Source organism: Belonocnema kinseyi, chromosome 4 (assembly GCF_010883055.1).
Source record: "Belonocnema kinseyi isolate 2016_QV_RU_SX_M_011 chromosome 4, B_treatae_v1, whole genome shotgun sequence".
NCBI classification, from domain to species: Eukaryota; Metazoa; Arthropoda; class Insecta; order Hymenoptera; family Cynipidae; genus Belonocnema; species Belonocnema kinseyi.
In genome coordinates, this window is record NC_046660.1 from 37,362,604 (window position 1) to 37,383,553 (window position 20,950).

Sequence of the window (20,950 nt, forward strand, 5' to 3'; positions counted from 1 at the left end):
GAAAATCGATGTCCTTTCATGGGTCTCTTCAGTTTTGGGAAAAGAAAAAAGTCACTGGGGGCCAAATCCGATGAATATGGAGGCTGAGGCATGACTGTGGTGGTGTTTTCGGTCAGAAAATCTTTCACAAGCAACGATGGCTGAGCAGGTGCATTATCGTGATGCAAAAGCCACGAATTGTTTTTCTAAAGTTCCGGACATTTTTTGCGTATCGCCTCTTGCATACGGCGCATTACTTTAAGGTAATACTCCTTATTGACCGTACGACCTTGTGGTAAGAATTTCTAATGCACTACGCCACGGTAATCAAAGAAGACAGTGAGCAAAACCTTCACATTTGACCGAACTTGAAGGTGCAAAAGCACCGTATGCAACTGTCAACATTTCAAGAGTTTTAGAGCATTGGATTCCATTTTTCACACAAAATTTAATGCAAACTATTTGCTCCATTTTTTTCGAAAGAAGAAAATCGCCGAGCACACCAAACCCTTCTAACCTTTTACGCCTCTGCAAGAAAAACAACACGAGCTATATAGTCAAAACTGTGAACATATGATCGTGACGAGTGTACCAACACAAGAAAACAAACAATTTAAAACTTGATTGTACGTAGCCCGCGAAAATTGAAAATTCACCTTACTTTTTGAACACACCTCGTATATCGTTGAAAATCCACATACTTTGTCCATAAATCGGTGGAAATTTCATCATTTTAAATAGAAATTAATTTTTTTGCTTGAACATTTATTTTTTGACTAAAAATTTAATTATTCAATTTTTGGTTGAAAATTATCTCTTTTTAGTGGAAAATCCATGTTTTTTTGTAGAGATTAATCTTATTGGTTGGAAATTCATCTTTTTGGTCAAAAATTCAATTATTCTAGTTAAACGTGTATCGTTTTAGATCAAAATTCATCTTTCTGCTTTAGAGTTCCACTATTCTCAAATAAAGATTTACAACTTTAGTTCAAAATTCATCAGTTTGTTTGAAAATGTAACTATTTTCGTAAAACTCAATATATTTTTTTTAAATTTAGTTTTTCTTGAGGAAAGTAATTTTTTTAACTGCAAACTTAACTTATTCTTATTTAATATTCCATAGTTTTAATTGAAAATTCATTTGGCTAATTTGTTGTTGAAAATTTAACAATGCCAGTTGAAGATTCATTGTTTTAGTTGAAAACTTATATTTTTTACTTAAAATTCCTCAGTTAGATTGAAAATTGAACTATCTTCTTGAAAATTCGTTTTATTTGTTGAAAATTAATTTTGTCAACAAAATGTTTGTGTTCAATTTTTTGTTAAAAATTGATATTCTTTAGTAGAAAATTTAATTATTTGATTAAAAATTAATTAATTTTGCAATGTTTTTCTCTTTTGTGCTAAATGATTTTTAGAATGAACGTCATGAATTACAAAAAATGTTTACGTTTAGAGGCAAATAAGGATATGTTACTTTTAGTTGACTGGGAAAATGTAAAAACTTGTCCAAGAAAAAACGGGTTTTTGAATATTTTCCAATTATTTCAACCAATTATAAATAATTTATTTATATTTTATACAGGAAAGAACGAAAAGAAACAGTAAAACTTTCGTCACGTCCCTTTTTATTTCTCTCGACATAAAACTTTGAAGAAACACAATTTTGATATTGTGCTTCAGTAGCTGCATTATTTTCTACTAATTTTTCATGTTTAGCAGTCTTCATATAAATTAGGTTGAATTTACAGAAATAATGGCAAACTATCAGAAAATGCCCCGTAATTTCGTTCGAATTCCTGGAATCTAGTTATGATTTACGATGCACATTGTGCAACTATTTAAAAAGTTGAGAAAGGTGATAATTTACTGTTGACGATCTTTTAATCTCATTGCGTTAGATGGTAATACACTTTCTCTGTTTGATTTTTTTTATTTGTAATCGGTCTTTCGTCGTTAAGAAATAAAAGCGACCTCACGCGCACTTCACGATCTCATAAATATTTATCTTGCAAACTCTTATACTAGCGTTTTACGATGAAACTGCTCACAACCAATTTCTTCTCAAGAATTACCGCGCGCCTTTTTTTCTGATTTCTACACTCTACTTTTCATGAAAATTCATCGCAATTCGGAAACTATCTTTCATCGTGAAATGCGCTCCACTTTTTCCTTTTATTATCTCACTTCGACCAGAATATTTGAATAATCTCAAGAATTCTTAAATAAACAAAATAAAGTATCTTTTATTTTCAAGGGCTTGGATCGGGCTACTTTATTCAACTTTTTAAATGGAAATGCAGCTCATCGACTTAGATTCACTTTATATTGTAATGAAACTTGTAAAATTGGAAATTCAAAACTAGAAAAAATATTACCATTTTAATTAAAAACATGAAAAATTAAATAATTTCTCATGAAACATTTATAATTAGAAAATTTTAAAATTAATAGCGTTTGAAATTGAACACTTTCTAATTTCGTGAATTTTTATTCAAAGTTCTAATCTTTTCAAATTGCAATTGTTAAATGGAAATATTTTAAATCGCATTTTTATTCCCACTTTTTCACATGTTTTCAAGTAGCTGCTCCTTTTTTTGTTTTTTCGCTTAAATGTGAACTGATTTGATTAGAACTAAAACTAAAAAACTACTAAAAAAAAAACTAAAAAAAAACTCAATCATATTATTTTTTGTTGAAAGTTCATTATTTTTGTTGAAAATTCGACTATTTAGTTGTATTTTGAAATATTTTGTTGAAAATTCAACTAATTTGTTAAAAAGTCGTATTTTTTGGTCGAAAATTATACGTTTTTTAACATTCGCCATTTTTAATACGACATTCATTAATTTAGATTGAAATTCTTCTTTTATGGCAGAAAAGTCATCTTTTTGGTTAAAAACGCATCGTTCTTGGTTGAAACTGTACTTTTATGTTCAAAATTTGACTGTAATCTAAAAATGGTGTTATTTTGGCATGGAAATAAACACATTTGATTAAAAATTAATTTTTTTTTTAATTCATCTCTTCTAATTGAAAGTTTAACTGTTTGGTAGTAAATACAACTATTTGATTTAAAATTAATTTCTTTTTTTTTTGAAAATTCTATTATTTGGTTAAAAATTCAGCTTTTTTGGTTGAAATCGATCTATTTATTGTAAATTTGACTGTCTAAATAAAAATTAATCCATTTCGGTTGAAAATTCGACTGTTTTGTATAATATATATATTTTTGGTTGAAAATTCAAATGTTTGGTTAAAAATGTGCCTCTTTGACTTGACAATTTTGCAATTTGATGACATTTATTTGTTTTATTACTGAAAAAATTTGTTCGTTGAAAATTCATCTCCTTCTGTAGAAGTTTCACCTTTTTTGGTTAAAAATGCAACTGTCTTGATCAAAATTAATCCATTTTTGCTGAAAACTCATATTCTCGGGTTGAAAATTCAAATGTATTGTAGATCATTTGTATTTGTAGTTGAAAATGTATATATTTTATTGAAAATTAATGTTTCTTAGTAGAAAATACATTTTTTGGTTAAAAATTCAAATGTTTGGTTGCAAATTAATCTTTTTTAGTTAAGGATTCAAGTTATTTTCTTAAGAGTTCGTTTTTGTTGTTTAAATCCAAATGTTACTTATTTTAAATAAAAAAAATCTTTTTATATTGAAAATTCCACTATTTGGTTGAAAGTTGAAGTAATTAAAAAAAAGTTGATTCTTGCTATTAAAGATTCTTAATTTTAGTTGAAAATGTTTTTTTTTTTTCATAAAAATTAATTTTATAACTAGTAATTGAACCACTTTTTAAGCATTCAACTGATTGGTTGAGAATTACTTTTTTGTTGAAAATTCATATTCTGGGGTACAAAATTAAACTGTTTTGTAGAAAATGCCTTTTTGCATTGAAAATTAATTCTCTTAAATTAAAATTTAACTACACCTTTTTTGGTTAAAAAGTGGGTTTTTCTTAGTTTAAAAATTCCATTCTTTAGTTAAAAATTTTCAAAAACTAGCATCACACACATTGTTTAAATTATTTATTTAAAAATTTATGTTCTTTGTTGAAAATTTATCTTTTTGTAGAAAATGAATCTTCTGTGTTAAAAATACTTTTTTTTATTTCTAAAACTTAATTTTTTAAACTGAAAGTTTGACTTTTTTGCTGCACATTCGATTGGTTAGAAATTATATTTTGTTGAAAATTCAAATTTTTGGGTCGAAAATTCAACTCTTTTGTGAAAAATGCATCTTTGTCATTTAAAAATTCAACACTTCTGTCGGAAATTCTACTATTTGATACTAAATTAAACTCTTTTGTAAAAACTGCATTGTTTATTGAAAATTAATTGTCTTAAATGAAAATTGATCTAAACCATTTTTGGTTTGTAATAATTGACCTTTTTCAGTTTAGAAATTCGACTTTTTAATTTAAAAAGCTGTAGAAACTAGCATCAAATCCATTATGTAAGCTGTATATTTGAAAATTTATGTAATTTGTTGAAATATCGTCTTTATGGTAGACCTTTTTTCTTTTTGGAGTCTTTTTGGAAGTAATCTTTTAGGTTAAAAATTGAACAATTTGGTTAAAAATGACTGTTTTTTGTTTAAAGTTCGTTTTTTGATAGATAATGAATGTTCTTTGTTGGAACTTTATTTTCTTTAATTAGCAATTACTTTTTTAACTAAAATTTAACTTTTTTGTCTAAGATTCAACTTATTAGTTGAAAATTAATTTTTTGGTTGAAAATTCAACTTTATAAATATATGACATAAAATCATTATGCTCGTTACTTTACCAAAGTATATTTCATTAGTTAGATGCCAATAAAAATAAAATGTCAAATAACCATTTAATATGTATTTTGATGCTCTATATATTAGCTGCAATATATTGTGTACATTTTATTTACTTTAACTAATGCGCATTTCTCGTCTCATTAAGTTTTGATAAATGATTGTCTTAGTTAGTTTGATTTTTAATTTATAAAATTGAGGGAATGCTGAAAGTCACTTTTTACGTAACTTGAAGTTACTTTATCTAGTAACTGTAACTAGTTAGTTTTTTTCGCTAATTAACCAGTTACTCAAAAAAAGTAACTTACTCAACAATGGCTTCTACTATAAATTTTAAAAGTACCGAACAAACTGCTTATTGAGTTCTGTTTCTTTAAATTACTGATTAAAATGTAGCTATTCATACTTTTGATAAGGCTTCTTTGAAAAAAAAATTGCTCAACTCGAGCTGAGTGAATGATTTGTTCCGGGAAAGTTTGAAAAGGATTAAAAGTTAGAATGATTACCTTTTCACTCTTACTCTCGTACTAGTTGTCCAGGTGATCAATGTTTCTCTTTCACTTTCTTTATTTCAACCTCTCTCTCAATCGTTTCTTATAATTTTCTATCGTACATGCAAGTAGCTTGCTCCTCGACCAAGAAGCAACTCGACGCGATGAAAGTGGATGAAAGTGTGCTACTGAGCCAGGAACGCACTCTCCCTCTCTACATTCAATCTAACCACCCACTACACCTAGGCGTCTCTCCGTATTATAAAAACAAAAAATGCACAAAAAAGCTTCTTTTTCAATTATGTTATTCTCCTATCTAGAAAACAAATTACTAGTACAGAATCTATCGTAAAATCGGGCCAAGCGGCTAGTTTTTTCGTTTTTTTGTGACAAAGTTCAAGAAGGAATTTAAATTAGTCATTAATGCTTCAAATAATGTGTTTGACCCTCTTTCGTACCATTAACCAAAAAGAAATATTTAATTGACAAAAAAAATATCTGCCAGTCGCTCGCAAATAATTAAAGTAAAATAAAGTGCTTTGAAGAAAAATTTTACTGAAAAAGTAATTATTCATCATTCATAAATTTTTACATTTCTAACATCATATTTTAAAAAGATTACAAATAAACTTCAAAGTTTATTAAAACTGTTATTCTTTCGACTATAGATTATGACATTTTTATTTATTAATTACGGGCGGCACAGTCTTTCTCATATTCAAAAATAAAATTATTTCGAAGAATAAAAAGTTCGGGTTTCCCAGAAAATATCTTTTTTCATGTTTTCAAAATGTGAATATATGATACGCGTAACTTTTTAGAATATTCGTCCCCGAGAGATTCTGCGATTTCAAGTGTAGGACCCTGCCTGATTTGAAATGGATTCGGCCTTACATAAAATTAGCTCATTCTTGTAAAAAATTAATCTTCTTGGTTGAAAATTTAATTACTTGGTTTAAAGTTGAGCTGCTTTGTTAAAAACTTATTTTATTAGTTAAAGATTCATCTCTTTGGTTGAAAGATTTGTTATTGTTGTTGTTGGAAATACACACTTGTGAGTTAAAAATGAAAATTTTTGTTAGAAAATTCAACTATTTGGTTGAAAATAACCTTTTTGGTTAAAAATGCATATTTTTAGATGGAAAATTTTAACTTCTTTGTAGAGAATTCGCCTTTTTAGCATTCTTGTTCTCTCTCGGCAGAAAAATCTCACTTGATCGGAAATTTAACTCTTCTTTTTTAAATTCATCTGTTTTAGATAAAATGTTCCCTTTTTGGATATGAATGAAACCATGTAGTTGGAAAATTAATCTGATTTTGTCGAGGATTCAACTATTTTGTTAAAGAGAAATTTTTTGTGGTCGTAAATTCAACTATTTGTTTAAAATTTAATTCACTTTGTTGAAGATTAATTTTAACAGTTAAAAATTGTACTATTATCTTGATGACTCGTTTTTTGGGTTCCAAAATTGATAGCTTTTAGTTGAAGACAAATTATTTGGTTGGAAACTAAATTACTCAGATGAAAGTTTAGACGCTTTGTCAAAAACTCATTAGTTAAAGAATGATCTGTTTAATTGGTTGAAAATTGCACTATTTTGTTGAAACTTCGTTTTTTCTTTGGTTGTAAATGGATATTTTTGATTAAAAATTCAACTCCTTTGTAGAAAAATCGTCTTTTTAGCTTGCAAATTCAACAATGTAGTTGAAACTTTTATTCACTCTTGACTGAAAAATCTCTCTTAGTCGGAAAACTCTTTTTTCTTTAATTCGTCTATTTGATTTAAAAATTCATCTCATTTGGTTAAATCAAAGTATTTTTTGGTTGCAATATCAAATATTACATTTTTGGTTGAAAATTTATCTTTTTTAGTTTAAATTCCATTTTTTTGCGAAAATACATCTCTTTATGTTAAAAATCCAACTATTTGGTTCAAATTTAAATATTTGTTTCAACATTTGATAATTTTTTTTAAAGTTCACTATTTTGATGAAAAAATAATTTTTTATTCAAAATTTTGAATAGAAAATTCTTCCTTTTTTGATAAAAAAATTATGCTTTAAAATTCAGATATTAGTTTAAATATTTGTTAATAATTAATTTGTTATCCTTCTTTTAAATTTATAATAGAATCGCCGAGTTAGTGCGTAGGATTTGAGATGATTAAAGTGAAGTTTCTATGTTTTTCATGAATTTACTCAGAGCCTTATTTAAGTACACCAATGAACTAGTTAATTATGAAGGTCGACGAAAATTGCTTCTTAGGCGCTTTTTTTTAGGAAAAAACTTGAATGTTTGGTCCGTATGACTTTCTTTAGATGGTATATATCGCCTAGCAATTAACTGTACATTCAAACTGATGAGAAATTTCGACCTAGGTAAAGTTGAGTAATTCCTTATGTACTTTTTTCAAGACAAATTAATAAAATTTGAATAAGAAATTGTCACTCTTTTTTTATTGAAAGTTAATTCTTTTTAATTTAAAAATTCGATATTATAATGTTGATCATTTTGGAAAACAAGTTCATCCTTTTGTATTGAAAATTAACCTTTTTCGGCTGAATTTTAAATCTTTTGAAAGCGGAAAATTCATCTCTTTTGGTAAAAATTCTACTATTTCGTTAAAAATCTAATAATTTTTTTGAAAATTCATTATTCTTTGTTGAAGAAAAAAGGAGTTACTTCATCTTCTTGGGTTTAAAATTATTTTTTTGTTGGTTTCAAAATTAAACTGTTTGTGGTAAATTCGACTTTTTACCTTGAAAACTCAACTTTTTCTAAAAAATTCAGTCTTAGAAAATTGTATTTCTATTGGTTGCAAAATAATTGTTTTAACTGAAATTGTAACTATTGATATTGATTATTTTGTTAAAACTTTATCTTTTTTCTTTCAAAATTAATCTTCTTGATTTGAATATGTTTTTGTCATTAGTGGAAAATTTTTTGGGATGAAGGGATATCCATAGAAGACACTAAAATTTCTTTTGGTGTATTGGGAATAGAAATCACGACAGCGTGACCAATTCAACTGCTCATTTGGATTATACGTATTTTTTTTTCTTTGAATCTGTTCATAAAAAATTCTATGTTCAAAATGTTAAAAGAATGAGATTCTGGTCCTTGAATATTCATGGTCATATTTTCGTGTTGAAAATTGATTAAAATTATTTTAGTGTTGAAAGACACTAAACTTTCTTGGTTGAGGAGTCAACTATTTTTTAATTCGCCTGTTTTTAATCAAAGTTGAACTACTTAGTTGAAGGATAAACCACTTTCTGAAAAATTATTTTGTTGTTTAAGATTCATCATTTTAGATATTTCCACTATTTTGTTAAAGTTATCTTTGTCCGTTGAAAAATCAACTGTTTTTTTATACATTCATCGTTTTGGATGCAACATCCATCTTTTATGGTATTAAAATAATAATTATTGATTAAAAATGCATAGAGCTGTGTTGAAAATTAATCTTTCTTTTTTGAAAATGCAGTGATTTTTAGTTGATTATCAATCTTCTTTGTTTGAAAATTCGAGCATCTAGTGAACAATGCAGCTGTTTGACTAAAAGCTTCAACCACATTGTTGAAAATTTAATCGTTTTGATGAAGTCAATTATTTTTTCGAAAATTTAATTATTTTGTTGGAAAAAATTTAACTGTTTTATTAAATTCGTATTTTTTGGTGGGAAATTTAACTGTTTTATTGGATATTCGTCGGTTTGAATTCAAAATTCATCTTCTATGGTATTACTGTCATATTTTTTTGGTTCAAAATTCATCTTTCGGCTTTAAGAAAAAACTTTTTTGTTGAAAATTCAACTGTCTTCCAAAAAAATCGTCTTTTCGGTTGAAAATTCGTTTTTTTTTTAATTCGTCCCTTTTGCTTGAAAGTTCAACTATTTAGTTGTAAATGCAACTGTGCGGTTAAAAACTGATTTTTTAATTGGAAATTAAATTGTTTGCCCTAAATAAATTAAATTATAACCTTTTTGTCCTGTTTGGGCTCATTTTACCCTGTAAGATCTTATTCTATGAATATAGTTTAGGATATCAATAATAACTTTCTATAACGATAACGAAATTTTATTATATATCACACTTTAAACCATTTTGACATTTTCTTAAAAAATTCTACACTTAACTTTACATATTTACAAAAGTTTTCTTCAATCCTTACACTCTTATATATATAAATAATTGTTTCTATTAAATATTATAACAAACTTTTAGCTATCGATGTCATTGCGTATCGTTTCCTTAATCCAGGCAAGATAATACTGTATTTTTGTATAAACATCAGGAAATCCTGGCCTTGCGCAACCAGATCCGAATGACGTGATTCCAGCGAGATGCCAAAGTCCATCCGAACGTCGACATTGTAAAGGACCACCGGAATCTCCCTTTGAAAGAAAATCACATTTTAAATTAGCATTCGCATACAAATTATCATAATACTTCCTCATAGAGGTAGGTTTGTAATGACACAACTTTTGAAATCTACTTTTGGTATATTTCGATCTAATCTGACCCCAGGAACTCAAAAATGCAATTTTTCTAAAATATTTTTTTGTGTGTGACCTTTTCCTGTTTAACATATCTTGGAATACAATTATTTGGTTACGCCTTCGAGACACATCGATCGATATATTGTGCAATAGGAACCCAGTAGGCACAAAGTTTGGCGGTGTCTTTACGACATCGTTACGACATCTTTACGACAACTTTATGACATCCTATGTCCATGTCGTTGAGGTGTCTTTTCAATATCGTAAATAAGTCGTATGATCTGACGATGTCTTTACGATATCGCAAACACACCGAAACGACATGGACACAGGATGTCGTAAAGATGTCGTAAGAATGTCATAAAGACGTCGCCAAATTTTGTGCCCACTGGGAATATATAATGATCCTTTTTTTAATATTAGAAATACTACAGTACTATCTTGTCTCGTCTCGAAGACGCGAACAAATATTTGTTTGAGTCTTCGAGACGCGCCGAATGATCTATTGAAGAACTTCCCCAGTCCTCCTATGATATAACAACACCTATTTGTAATATTTCAAAAAATATCGTTTATCTTATTTGTATGAGAAAACTTTTTAAATATTGGGAATACAACAGGTTTTCATCGCATTTTTGAGACGCGTCGATTGAATTATTGATAAACATTCCATATTCTATAATCTATAGCAATATCTATTTATAATTTTTCAAAATATATGCTTCATACTTATTTATATGAGGAAAACTTTTTTAATATTGGGAATACAACAGGAATGTATATGTATGATGTATTTGTTCGCTCTTTGGAGACTCATCGACTGACATATTGAGCAATCTTTCACGTTATTCCATAACCTACCAATACCGTTTATTCATTTTTATACAGAATTATTTACCTTTTTTATAAGCAGAATTTTTAAAAATTCGGAATACAACAGTGCTGTATTTGATTTAATTGTTCGCGTCCTGAAGACGCGTCGAGTAACCTACTGAATAACTTTCGTTGTCCTTGCATGATCAATCAAAAGCGATTTGTAAAGTTTAAAAAAAGTTTTACATTGTTTATATGAGGATGTTTTTAATTTGAAATGTAAAACTTCTGTAAGTTGAAAGGTTTTCTGTGAAGACAAAAACATAAGCTTGAAAAATATTGAAAAAAATGAATACCTATGAGAAATAAAAGTTAGTAAATGAATCAAATAATCAAATAAATAATTACCACACAACTTCCTGATGCACCATCAGTGTAACCAGCACAGAGATGTCCATCTTTAATTGGTACTGATTGGCCATAAGCTTTTGAACATTCTGTTGGGTTCAAAACTGGCACTGTAGCTTCTAAAAGTGAAGTGGAAAGTGATGGAGATGGTCCATATCTACCCCAACCAGATGCCACACAATGAGTCCCCGTAAGATTGCCATCAGTTTCTGGAAGGCAAATTGTTCGCACTGCTTTCGAGAGAGGTGCTGGCCTACCTAGTTTCATCAAAGCTAAAACACCAAGAAATTTATTTTGAAATACATTCATTTAAAATGAATAGCAGATTTCACACTCTTCCATCTATTTCCCTCTTGTCCCCCTTTTTTAAAAAAGAAATTCTCTTTTTCCCCTTTATATTGAATAGCAGACTTCACACTCTTACATCTATTCCCCTCTTGTCCCCTTTTTAAAAAAAAAGAAATTCGCTTTTTCCCCTTTCCTCAAGAAATTTCACCTTTTTCTCATTTTTCGCGTTAAATCGAACTGAATTAATAGAACCCATTAAGAAAATCCAACTTTTTTTGTTGAAAGTTGATTCATTTTAATTTAAAACTCTGCAGTAATGTCTTGGGTTCAAAATTCATTTCTTTTGGATCAAATTGTACTATTTGGTTGAAAATCCAACTATTTTGTTTAAACTTCAAAAATTTGGTTATGAAAGCAGCTTTTTTCGTAAAAAACGCAACTGCTTAGTTGGAAGTTGAACTAATTTGTTGAAAACGCGTTTTTTGTTCGTTCATTTTTGGGTTAATAATAATTATATTATTTTGTTCGAAAATTCAACACGGAAAAAAAATAATTATTGAATCAAGAAGATATCGGTACAAATACGGACAATATAATTTTGTCAGAATCCTAGAAATTTTGTTTTTTTTTGTTGTTAAAAATTAATTTTTTACTGAAAATTTAACTATTCTATTTTTGGTTGCAAATTTATATTTTTTAATTACAACTTCTACCACTTGTGTTGTAAATGGTATTATTTTTGGTCTAAAATTCAACTTTTTTTTTTAAATTTGTATTCTTAGATTAAAAATTCTATTATTTTGGTCAGAAGCTTAGCTATTTTGTTGAAAATTGATTAATTATTTGTTGCAAATTCATCTGCTTCGTTACGAATTTAACTATTTTGTTGTTTTTTGTGACTAAAAATTAGTTTTCCTAACTGAAAATGAAACTATTTCATTTTTGGCTGAAAATTTATATTTTTAAATTGAAAATTCAACTGTTTAGTTGAAAATTCATCTTTGTAGGTTGAAAATTCAAACATTAGGTTAAAAATTCAACTATTTCGTTGAAAATTTTAAAATGTTGTCTTTAAGACATTTTTTGGTCGATAATTTAACGGTTTTGTTGAACATTCGTTCTTTCGTGTTGAACGTTCCACTGTTTGGTTTTAAATTCGACTGTTTGATTGATAATTTTCTTTTGTTATTGAATTATTTGTTGCAAAATTAATCTTTTTTAGTTGAGAATTCAACTTTTTTGTTGAAAATTTAATCATTTTGTTGAAAATACAACTATTTTGTTAAAAATTCACCTTTTATGGTCGAAAACTCTACTGTTTTTTTTTTTTCATAATTTGTCTGTTTGAATAAATAAAATTCGTCCTTTTGGATTGAAGTTTAATCTTCTTTGATTACAAATTGATCAATTTGTATAAAATTTCTCGTCGGCAATAAATCTTTTATTTTGTGCTATTAAAAATTCAACCATTTTTTGGAAAGTTCAATATATTTAAACTTGAAATCTTAATCAATATGATATCTTTGCATTAATTTTATTTAATAGATTTTATGAATAAATGAATAGCTTTTTCTTAAAAGTAAGTGATTTATGGAGATGAAACTTGTAATTATTTCTCCTCGTTCTCAGGGAAATAATGTGTCAGAATTGCTCACCGATATCGTGAACATAATTGTTAAATCGTTCGTGAAGGATCACTCTTTCGACGGGCAACCGAGCGGATCCACGGCCACCAGAATCCAATTCCCATTCACCAACAACTGCTGTCCATAGTGCACCAATTGGAAGGTTGAAAAGTTCACTGTGAAAGTAAACATTTATTTCCCCTCATAAAATCACAAATTTCTTTAAGTTATTATTAAAAGAACGTGCGATAATAGTGGGTCAAGTTTACTGAAGTTTACGTTACAGCAATTAAAGAATGAAACTTTTATTTATAGTTTTGACAGTTTTTATTGTTGAACTTTCACTGGAATATGTTTGTTTTTCTGCCAAAATTTCATTTGTAATTAGGGTGTCTGCCTGACCGGAAAATCGGCTAAACCGGAAATTTTGTTCAAGGAATTTTCCAAAACAATGACAATTCTGACTTGGAAAAGTGAATTATATAAAACAATTATGAAATATGAAAAAATTCACTGAAAGAATTACAATTATCCTAATTTGGAAAATTGAATTTTCGCAAAGAATGAGAATTTCTAATTTAGGACTGGGAGTTTCTATAAAGAATTATAATTTTATTTGGAGCAGGGAATTTTTCACGTGGAACGGGAATTTTTGAAAATAATCGTATTCTTACTCAGAAAATTTTGCAAATAAATATAATTCCAAGGTGGAACAGGGAATTTTGGAAATAAAAGTAATTGTGACTTGGAACTGGAAAAAGTGACGCCAAAGTTAGCCTATTTTTTTAACCTCTCTAGCGACCTGGGGGAAAAAAATATATGTTACGGGTATCAAATTACTCGTAATTTAAATAAAATAGAATAGAATAAGGGGTTGATGTGAAAAATAATTTTATAATTAGTTGTATATCCTATTCCCCAAATAGGGGTCATTGTTTTAAATTTTCTAAAAACGAAAAGCGATGCCCACTTTAGTTTTCAATAACCAGGCTAAAAATCGACTAATTTGGCCTATTTTGGAAAATTACACATTTTATTTGCTAATAAAAATTTTCCAGAATTTGTAACGTTCATCTTCCAAACTTTAGAAAAAGGGAGTTACTATATTTCTGAATTATGATAGGCAATTTTTTTAATAAATTTAATTCTGACTTGGAAAAGGGAATTTTTTCGAAATAAATGTAATATTATCTTGCACCAGGGAATTTTCCTCCAGAATTATAATTTTTACTTTGGAATTGGGAATTTCGTAAAGAATTTTAATTTGGCCTTGGAACAGGTAATCCCGATTTCACTTTAGAACTGGCCAGATTTTGAAAACTTTTTGCTCTAAATCAGATTTTTTTTAATTAATTTTTTTTTGCTAATAAAAATTTGCCATAATTTGAAACTTTCCTCTTTAAAATTTTATAAATGGGTATTTAGTGTATTTCTCAATTATAGTTGAAAATATTTCAAATAAATATATCTCTTACTTGGAACAGGAAATTTTTTTAAATAAATGTAATTGTGTCTTGGAACAGGGAATTTTCTTCAAATTTTGAACTTTTGATTTCTAGAAAGAATTAGAATTTTGACAGTTAATTTTTTTAATAAAGCGCGAAATTTTGAAAAATAACTTTTACTGTGGTTTATAAAAAGGAAATTTACAATAAAAAATCCCCATTTCATGATCCAAGACAAAATTATAATTCTTGACTAAATTCTTTATACGAAAGTCAAAATTATATTTTCTAGAAAAACATCATTCTTGAGGAAAATCCCTGCTCCAAAGCACAATTAAATTTACTTTTTAAAAAATATCCCTGTTCCAAGTTATAATTATTTAAACAAATTTGCATTACGTTAAAAAAATAGTGTACCTTTTTCAAATTTGGAAGAGGGAAGTTTCAAATTCTGGCAAATATTTATTAGCTAACAAAAAAAAATAATTTTTGTTATACAATTTTTTTGATTTAGAACCAGGAATTTTTGAAAATATGACGAATTCAGGCATGGAACTCAGATTGTTTTTATAAATTTCCTTTTTCAACCAGAATTAAACTTATTTTCCAAAATTTTACGTTCCATGTGAAAAATTACCTGTTTCAAGAAAAAATTATAATTCTTTACAAAATTCTCTATACGAAAGTCTAAATTATAATCGTTTATGAAAATGCAAGGTTCCAAAGATAAATTATTTCTAATCCTGAAAATGTGATCGATCGGCCTACATGTTTAAATAAATATAGTTCTGAATTGAAATAAGAAGTTTTTTTTAATGAATGTAATCATGTCTTGAAACAGGGAATTACCCTCAAGAATGATAATTTTTGCTTTAGAACTTTGTATTTTCACAGAAAATTCTAATTTTCACCTTGGAATAGGGAATTTTGTAAAGAATTATAATTTGGTCTTGGAACAGGTAATTTTTGACATTTTAAATATAAATTATTTTGATTAAAAAATGTTTTGTTGTTAAAAAAAATTATCCGGAAATTCAAACTTCACTCTTTCTAATTTTAGAAAAAGGAGGTCACTATATTTCTGAATTATCATATAAAATGTTTAAGTAAATATAATTTGGTCTTGAAACTAAGAATTTTTTAAATGAACGTAATATTGTGAAAAAACAGGTAGGGTATTTTCCTCAAGAAACATAGTTTTCCTCGTAATTTTCTCATTTGAACAGGGGATTTCCATAAATCATTATAATTTAGGCTATAAGACAAGGAATTTTTTTAGAAAATTCTTATTTGACTTGGAACAAAGAATTTTTGACAGGGAACGGACATTCTGAAAATTCAAAATTATAATTGTTTAACAAAGTTCTCTGTTCCAAATAAGGATTGTAATTCTTATTATAACCAAATGATTTGATGTTCCGGATCATAAACCTTTTAAATCTTTAAAATTGGTTGAAACATTGTGCAACCTTCAAAAATCGTTGGAAAACATTCAAATCTTTTGGCATCCTTTAAATTTATCAGAAAAAAAGAAAAATTCACCGGCAATTTAAAATCATCTGTTGGGTAGATACCTCGGTAAAGCAGTAATGATGAGTTGAGATGCATGTAAAATATGCAGAGTATATGTGAGATATACCAGAAATTTTTACTTGGAAATGCAGTGAGCTGCTGTGAGAATCCACATTTCATCTATTAGAACACCTCCACACCAATGTCCTATGAAACCCATTTTTGGATGGAGGAGTTGCAAAGACACCTGCCAAGGCCATGATCCTTTTTTGCTGGGTTTTCCATTAAAAATGCGTCCTGTGGTTGGTTGTCGTCCTGCAGTTGACCTCGGTGTCCTTTGTGTAATTGCTGGGCAGCCGCATTCTGATATAAAAATTTTATTTGTTTTTTTTAAATTACTTTTTACTTTTTTATAGCAGTTTTCATGCACTGTCGACAGATAGTATCAGACCATTAACCAGGTGACCTATTAAAAATTAGATTTGACTTTGAAAGTTACTAACGCCGTCCAGAATATGGATTTCAATATTTTTGTTTAAAACGTTAAAAGGCTTATTAAATTCTACGTTAAATGAATCTTTGTTGAAGTAATTTGGCCATGTAGGTATTGAATTGTCAAGTGGGAAAGACAAAAAAATCCGTTTATGAAGGAATTTTGTTCCGCTAAACCTACAAGATTTTTGGTTAAAATAAGGGAAGCATAGCTTTTCTGTACAGATAAACGAGTTTCCTGCAGATTTTAAAGAATTACCAGTAATTTGATAAATTCACGGATATTTTTCTGTAATGTTTACTCAAATTTTCTGTCAATTTGGCATTTTCTAATAGTAAAGACTGAGTTAGTGAATTAATTATACTTTTTTCAGTAGAGAAATAAATCTTACAAAATCAGTCAGACCCTGACGGCATTAACTACTGAAATATCGTGGGTAAATCAGTAGTAACGGTCGATCTGATGCGGCAGATCATATAGCGTTTCATAAAAATGTAATTATTTCGACAGAAAAAATCGATACATGATTAATTAAATAAATTTTAAAATTGGAATCATACAAATTAATATTGCAATTTAAAAAAAAAATTGGCTTATGTCCACATAGAATAATATTATCACACAAATATTAGGTAAGATAAAAGAACATTTTTATTCTTATATCTACATTAAAGAATGATAATTTTCCCAAAACAGTGTATAAATTCTCTAAATGTATGTTAGTTCAAAGTGATTTTCTTTTATGAGAAATTTCACTAATTTACGTATTAATTTAAAACTAAAAGAAATACTGAAATATAAATAATATAATTAACAGTTATCACTAATTCCAATTTAGAGAGAATCTTGAATGTTGTAATTAGCTACAAAAATAATGTATTTCTATAAATTATAAAACTTGCATAAAATTATAAAAGCATGTTGTCATTCTCATAATTTTCAAATTCATATTTTGCGTTGAAAAGAGAAATGATATTTCTATATTCATAATATGTATCGGTAAATATATAAAATTTGTAGTGAAATAAAAAATGTTCTTTTACATTTTTCTTCCTGTTTTACAGAAATTCCTGTAAAATTTACAAACAATTTTAATATAAAATCAATTTATACTGTCATAATTATTTTAAATTAGCAGATTTGTTTCTAATTGTGTAAATAAAAATATGTAATTTAAAAAATTAGAATATTTGTGCGCACCAAAATCTTTGTTTCTAAAAGTACCTTTCATATTCTAGTATAACGTTGTTCTTAAAAGAATCCCATTAATTTATTAATTTCTTTATTTTACTGCTTTATATTAAGTACTTTATTTTATTAATTGATTTAATTAATTTTAATGCTCTGTTTTACTTTCAAATAGGAAAGTTGAAATTATTTTTAAAAAACCTGCGTATACTTATTTAAATAAAACTTTTTTGTTATCATTTTCACTAATCTCAGAAAAATACATTTTTTTGAAATTATTAATATGTTTACGATACACTAAATTTAAAGTACCTAAATGATAGTAAGGAAAAGATTTGTTTTAATTCATCAAATTTATGGAATGTAGCAGCAAATTAAAAAATTGATTCATTTTCTTTTTAATATTATTAATTTCTTTAATTGGTCAATAGTGATAATACGAAGATATAGAAGGATGGTCTCTACATATCTAAAGCTAAAAAATGAGCATTGTTGAAAAAAGATGTATAAAATTGAGGAAAAGACTTTCATATATTTTGGAAGAGAACTAGAGGCGAACTTTAGAACGAAAATATTTCAGGGTAAAATAGTTTATTTAACAGTAGTTATTTAGAGTTTTATGCTTCCGCTTTCTCTTGAAATAAAACTGGCAAATATGATTTTTATCCTAATGTTATAGGGCTTATTTTATTTCTTAAAAGATTCTCTAAAAAATCTCTTATATATTTTTATTTAAAAAAGTGTATTTAGGGATTGTACAATTGTCATTTTGATTAACAATATTTTTCTGAAATAATTTTTTTAAAAATAAAAACGTCCTTAAAAGATTTGTGCTGAACCTGTCAAGGAATTAAATGTGTCCTATAACATCATAGGATTAAATCATAATTCAGGGAATTTCATAATGTCAGCATAAGTCAGAAAATTTCTAACTGGGCAGGGAAAGTCAGGGAATTGTCGATAAACTAAAGCTGAAATCAATTTGATTATTTTGTTAAAAATTAAAAATGTTGTTAAAAAGTAATTCTTTTTGCTTGAAAATTCATCTTTGTGGTTTGAAAATTAATTAATTTTGTAAAAAATCAATATCTCATTTTAGAAAATTAAGCTTTTTGGTTGAAAATTTATTTCTTTGGTTGAAAATGAGTGAAAATTCGTCTTTTGTGATGAAACATTAATATCATTAGTTGAAGCTCTATATTTTTGTTTAAAAATTAATTTCTTTGGTTGAGAATTTAAATAATTTGCAAAGAATTCGTTTTTATTATTGGTTGGTGCAGAAATAATGTTTTTGTTTCAAAATTAAACTACTTTCTTAAACTGTTATTTATTTAACTAAGCATTTAATTTTTTACTGAATATTTACATATTACGTTTTTGGTTAAAAATTCATTTCTGTGATTGAAAATTTAAATATTTTGTTAAAGATTCGTATTTTCTGTTGGTGTTGAGAATCTACTTTTTAAACGTTTAAACTATTTTATTTTTGGTTGGAAATTTATCTTTTTCACTTGAAAAAATATATTTGATTGAAATATTATCTTTTTTTATACCCAATTCATTTTTTGGTTGAAAATTTAAGTACTACTTAGTTAAAAATTCGTTTTTTGGTGAAATAATTTTTTTAAATGAAAATGTATGTATGTAATAATGAAAACTATTCTATTTTTACTTGTAATTTGGAATTTTTGGATTAACAATTATAATATTGGAAATTTTTCTTTTTGGCTTGAAAATGTAACATTTTGGATGACATTTTTTTCCTTATTGATTGAAAAATCTTTCTTAACTTTTTTGTTGAAAATTCCTAGTTTTGGATTGAAAACTAGTCTGTTTTGGTTGAAGTTTCAACGAATTCATTGAAACGTTGTATTTTTTGGTTTAAGATGCGTAATTGTCTTAATTAATTGCGTAATCTTCTTCAGGTGAAAATTCGTATTTTTTGTGGAAATATATACTATTACACTTTTTATTGCTAATACATTTTTTGTCGTAGAGTGATCACTCTGGTTGAAAATTGAACTGTTTTGTTGAAAATTTATTTTTTCCTAGTTGAAAATTAATTTTAAAAATTTTAAATGTAATCCTTCCATTTTTGGTTCAAAAGTGATCTTTTTGAATAAAAAAGTCAATTAAAAGTGTTTTGAGTAAAGTTAGAAACAAAAATTGTTTTGCTTTTACAAGTATTAATATTCTAGATGTAAGGTTGTTTTTTTTTTCTAAAAAAAATTTAGAACGATCAGGGAAAATAAAAAATTGGTCAGGGAAAAGTCAGGGAATTTCAAAATTTGGATTTTGTAGTAACTCTGATTATAATACCATTTGGTTACCAAATAAATGAGTTAACATTGCAATTTTAAAAATTGAATTACTAATAATTAATAGTTTTTTACTAATTCAGATTTATACAGATCTTTTATTTGACTGAAATGTCTAAGAACTTATTTGACTTATGAAATTCCAGACGGTTGCGTCTCATAATAATAATAATTATTATTATAGATTTTTTTAAATTACAAAAAAATGTTCAGTCATTAGCACAGAACTTTTGAGGTTTTACGTGCTACTTACTCGCATTATCATCTCTGAAAGTCCTCATCATAGCGAAATTGGCCGCAACAAGAGTGAGCAGAACAATCGCAAGAGCCTCCGCTCGAAAATTCATTGCAAAACGAAGTGCGGCGCCAACTGATCTTCAGGGTTGCTTCATTTTCCGGCGGCTTTAATCACTTTAACCACTCTAATCGACCACCCTCGATTCCGAGAAAACCAGGATTATTTACCTCAGTCGATCGTAATTAAGTGAGTTAAATTTAAATAAAATCCCGAGCCAGATTTTCGGATTTTCTTCAACTAATCAGAACTAAGATATTGCAGATGTTATTATCAGTTATTGAAAATTGATGACCGGTACCTGATGATACTGAAAGTGGCATTTATATTTAATGATAATTTGCTTTAATTGATTTAATTTATTTAAATTTTCAAAATTTGTTCAATTAGGGGGAAAATTAGTACCGTTTCCGGTGAAAGAAATCATTACTTTTCATTTTAAGCAAACAACACTTTTACGAGAGAAGCTATGGTAATGAACATCGCGACGACTGTCCACGCCGGATTCTCGCGAATGATTGCCGCGTGCCGGACGATCGAGAAGTGATCGTGCTCGATATAGAAGGGATATAGACGGGCCAGCTAGACTTCATGATCCTAAGAAATTTCATTTAGTCTTTCCCTTTTAGCTCGAGTTTTCGTTAGTTTAATTTCCATTTCTGACTTGTCGCCTAAAGCGATCTTCTTAGTTGAAAATTTATTACTTTAGTTGAAAATTATTTTTTTCCTTAATAAAAATTAATTTTTTTGGTACAAATTTTATCTTCTTCTTGTTGACTTTTTGTTTGTTTAATT

General features: G+C 27.4%; 2 protein-coding genes across 4 annotated transcripts in view; both read right to left on the reverse strand.

Moving 5' to 3' along the window:
- Positions 1 to 5,428, reverse strand: part of LOC117172012 — a 38,362-nt gene extending 32,934 nt beyond the window's left edge. For all 3 annotated transcript variants that reach the window (XM_033359736.1, XM_033359735.1, XM_033359734.1), the window contains exon 1: positions 5,284 to 5,428. The gene's annotated coding sequence lies outside the window, so the exon portion shown is untranslated. The remainder of the gene's footprint in view (positions 1 to 5,283) is intronic.
- A 3,952-nt stretch (positions 5,429 to 9,380) lies between these two features.
- Positions 9,381 to 20,686, reverse strand: LOC117171375 (chymotrypsin-like elastase family member 2A). Its single transcript, XM_033358624.1, has 5 exons — positions 20,114 to 20,686; positions 16,002 to 16,224; positions 12,935 to 13,080; positions 10,992 to 11,263; positions 9,381 to 9,665 (listed from the first exon to the last, which is right to left on the reverse strand). The coding sequence occupies exons 1-5, from the start codon at positions 20,205 to 20,207 to the stop codon at positions 9,492 to 9,494; spliced, it is 909 nt and encodes a 302-aa protein (XP_033214515.1). The 5' UTR covers positions 20,208 to 20,686; the 3' UTR covers positions 9,381 to 9,491.
- Positions 20,687 to 20,950: the final 264 nt, after the last annotated feature.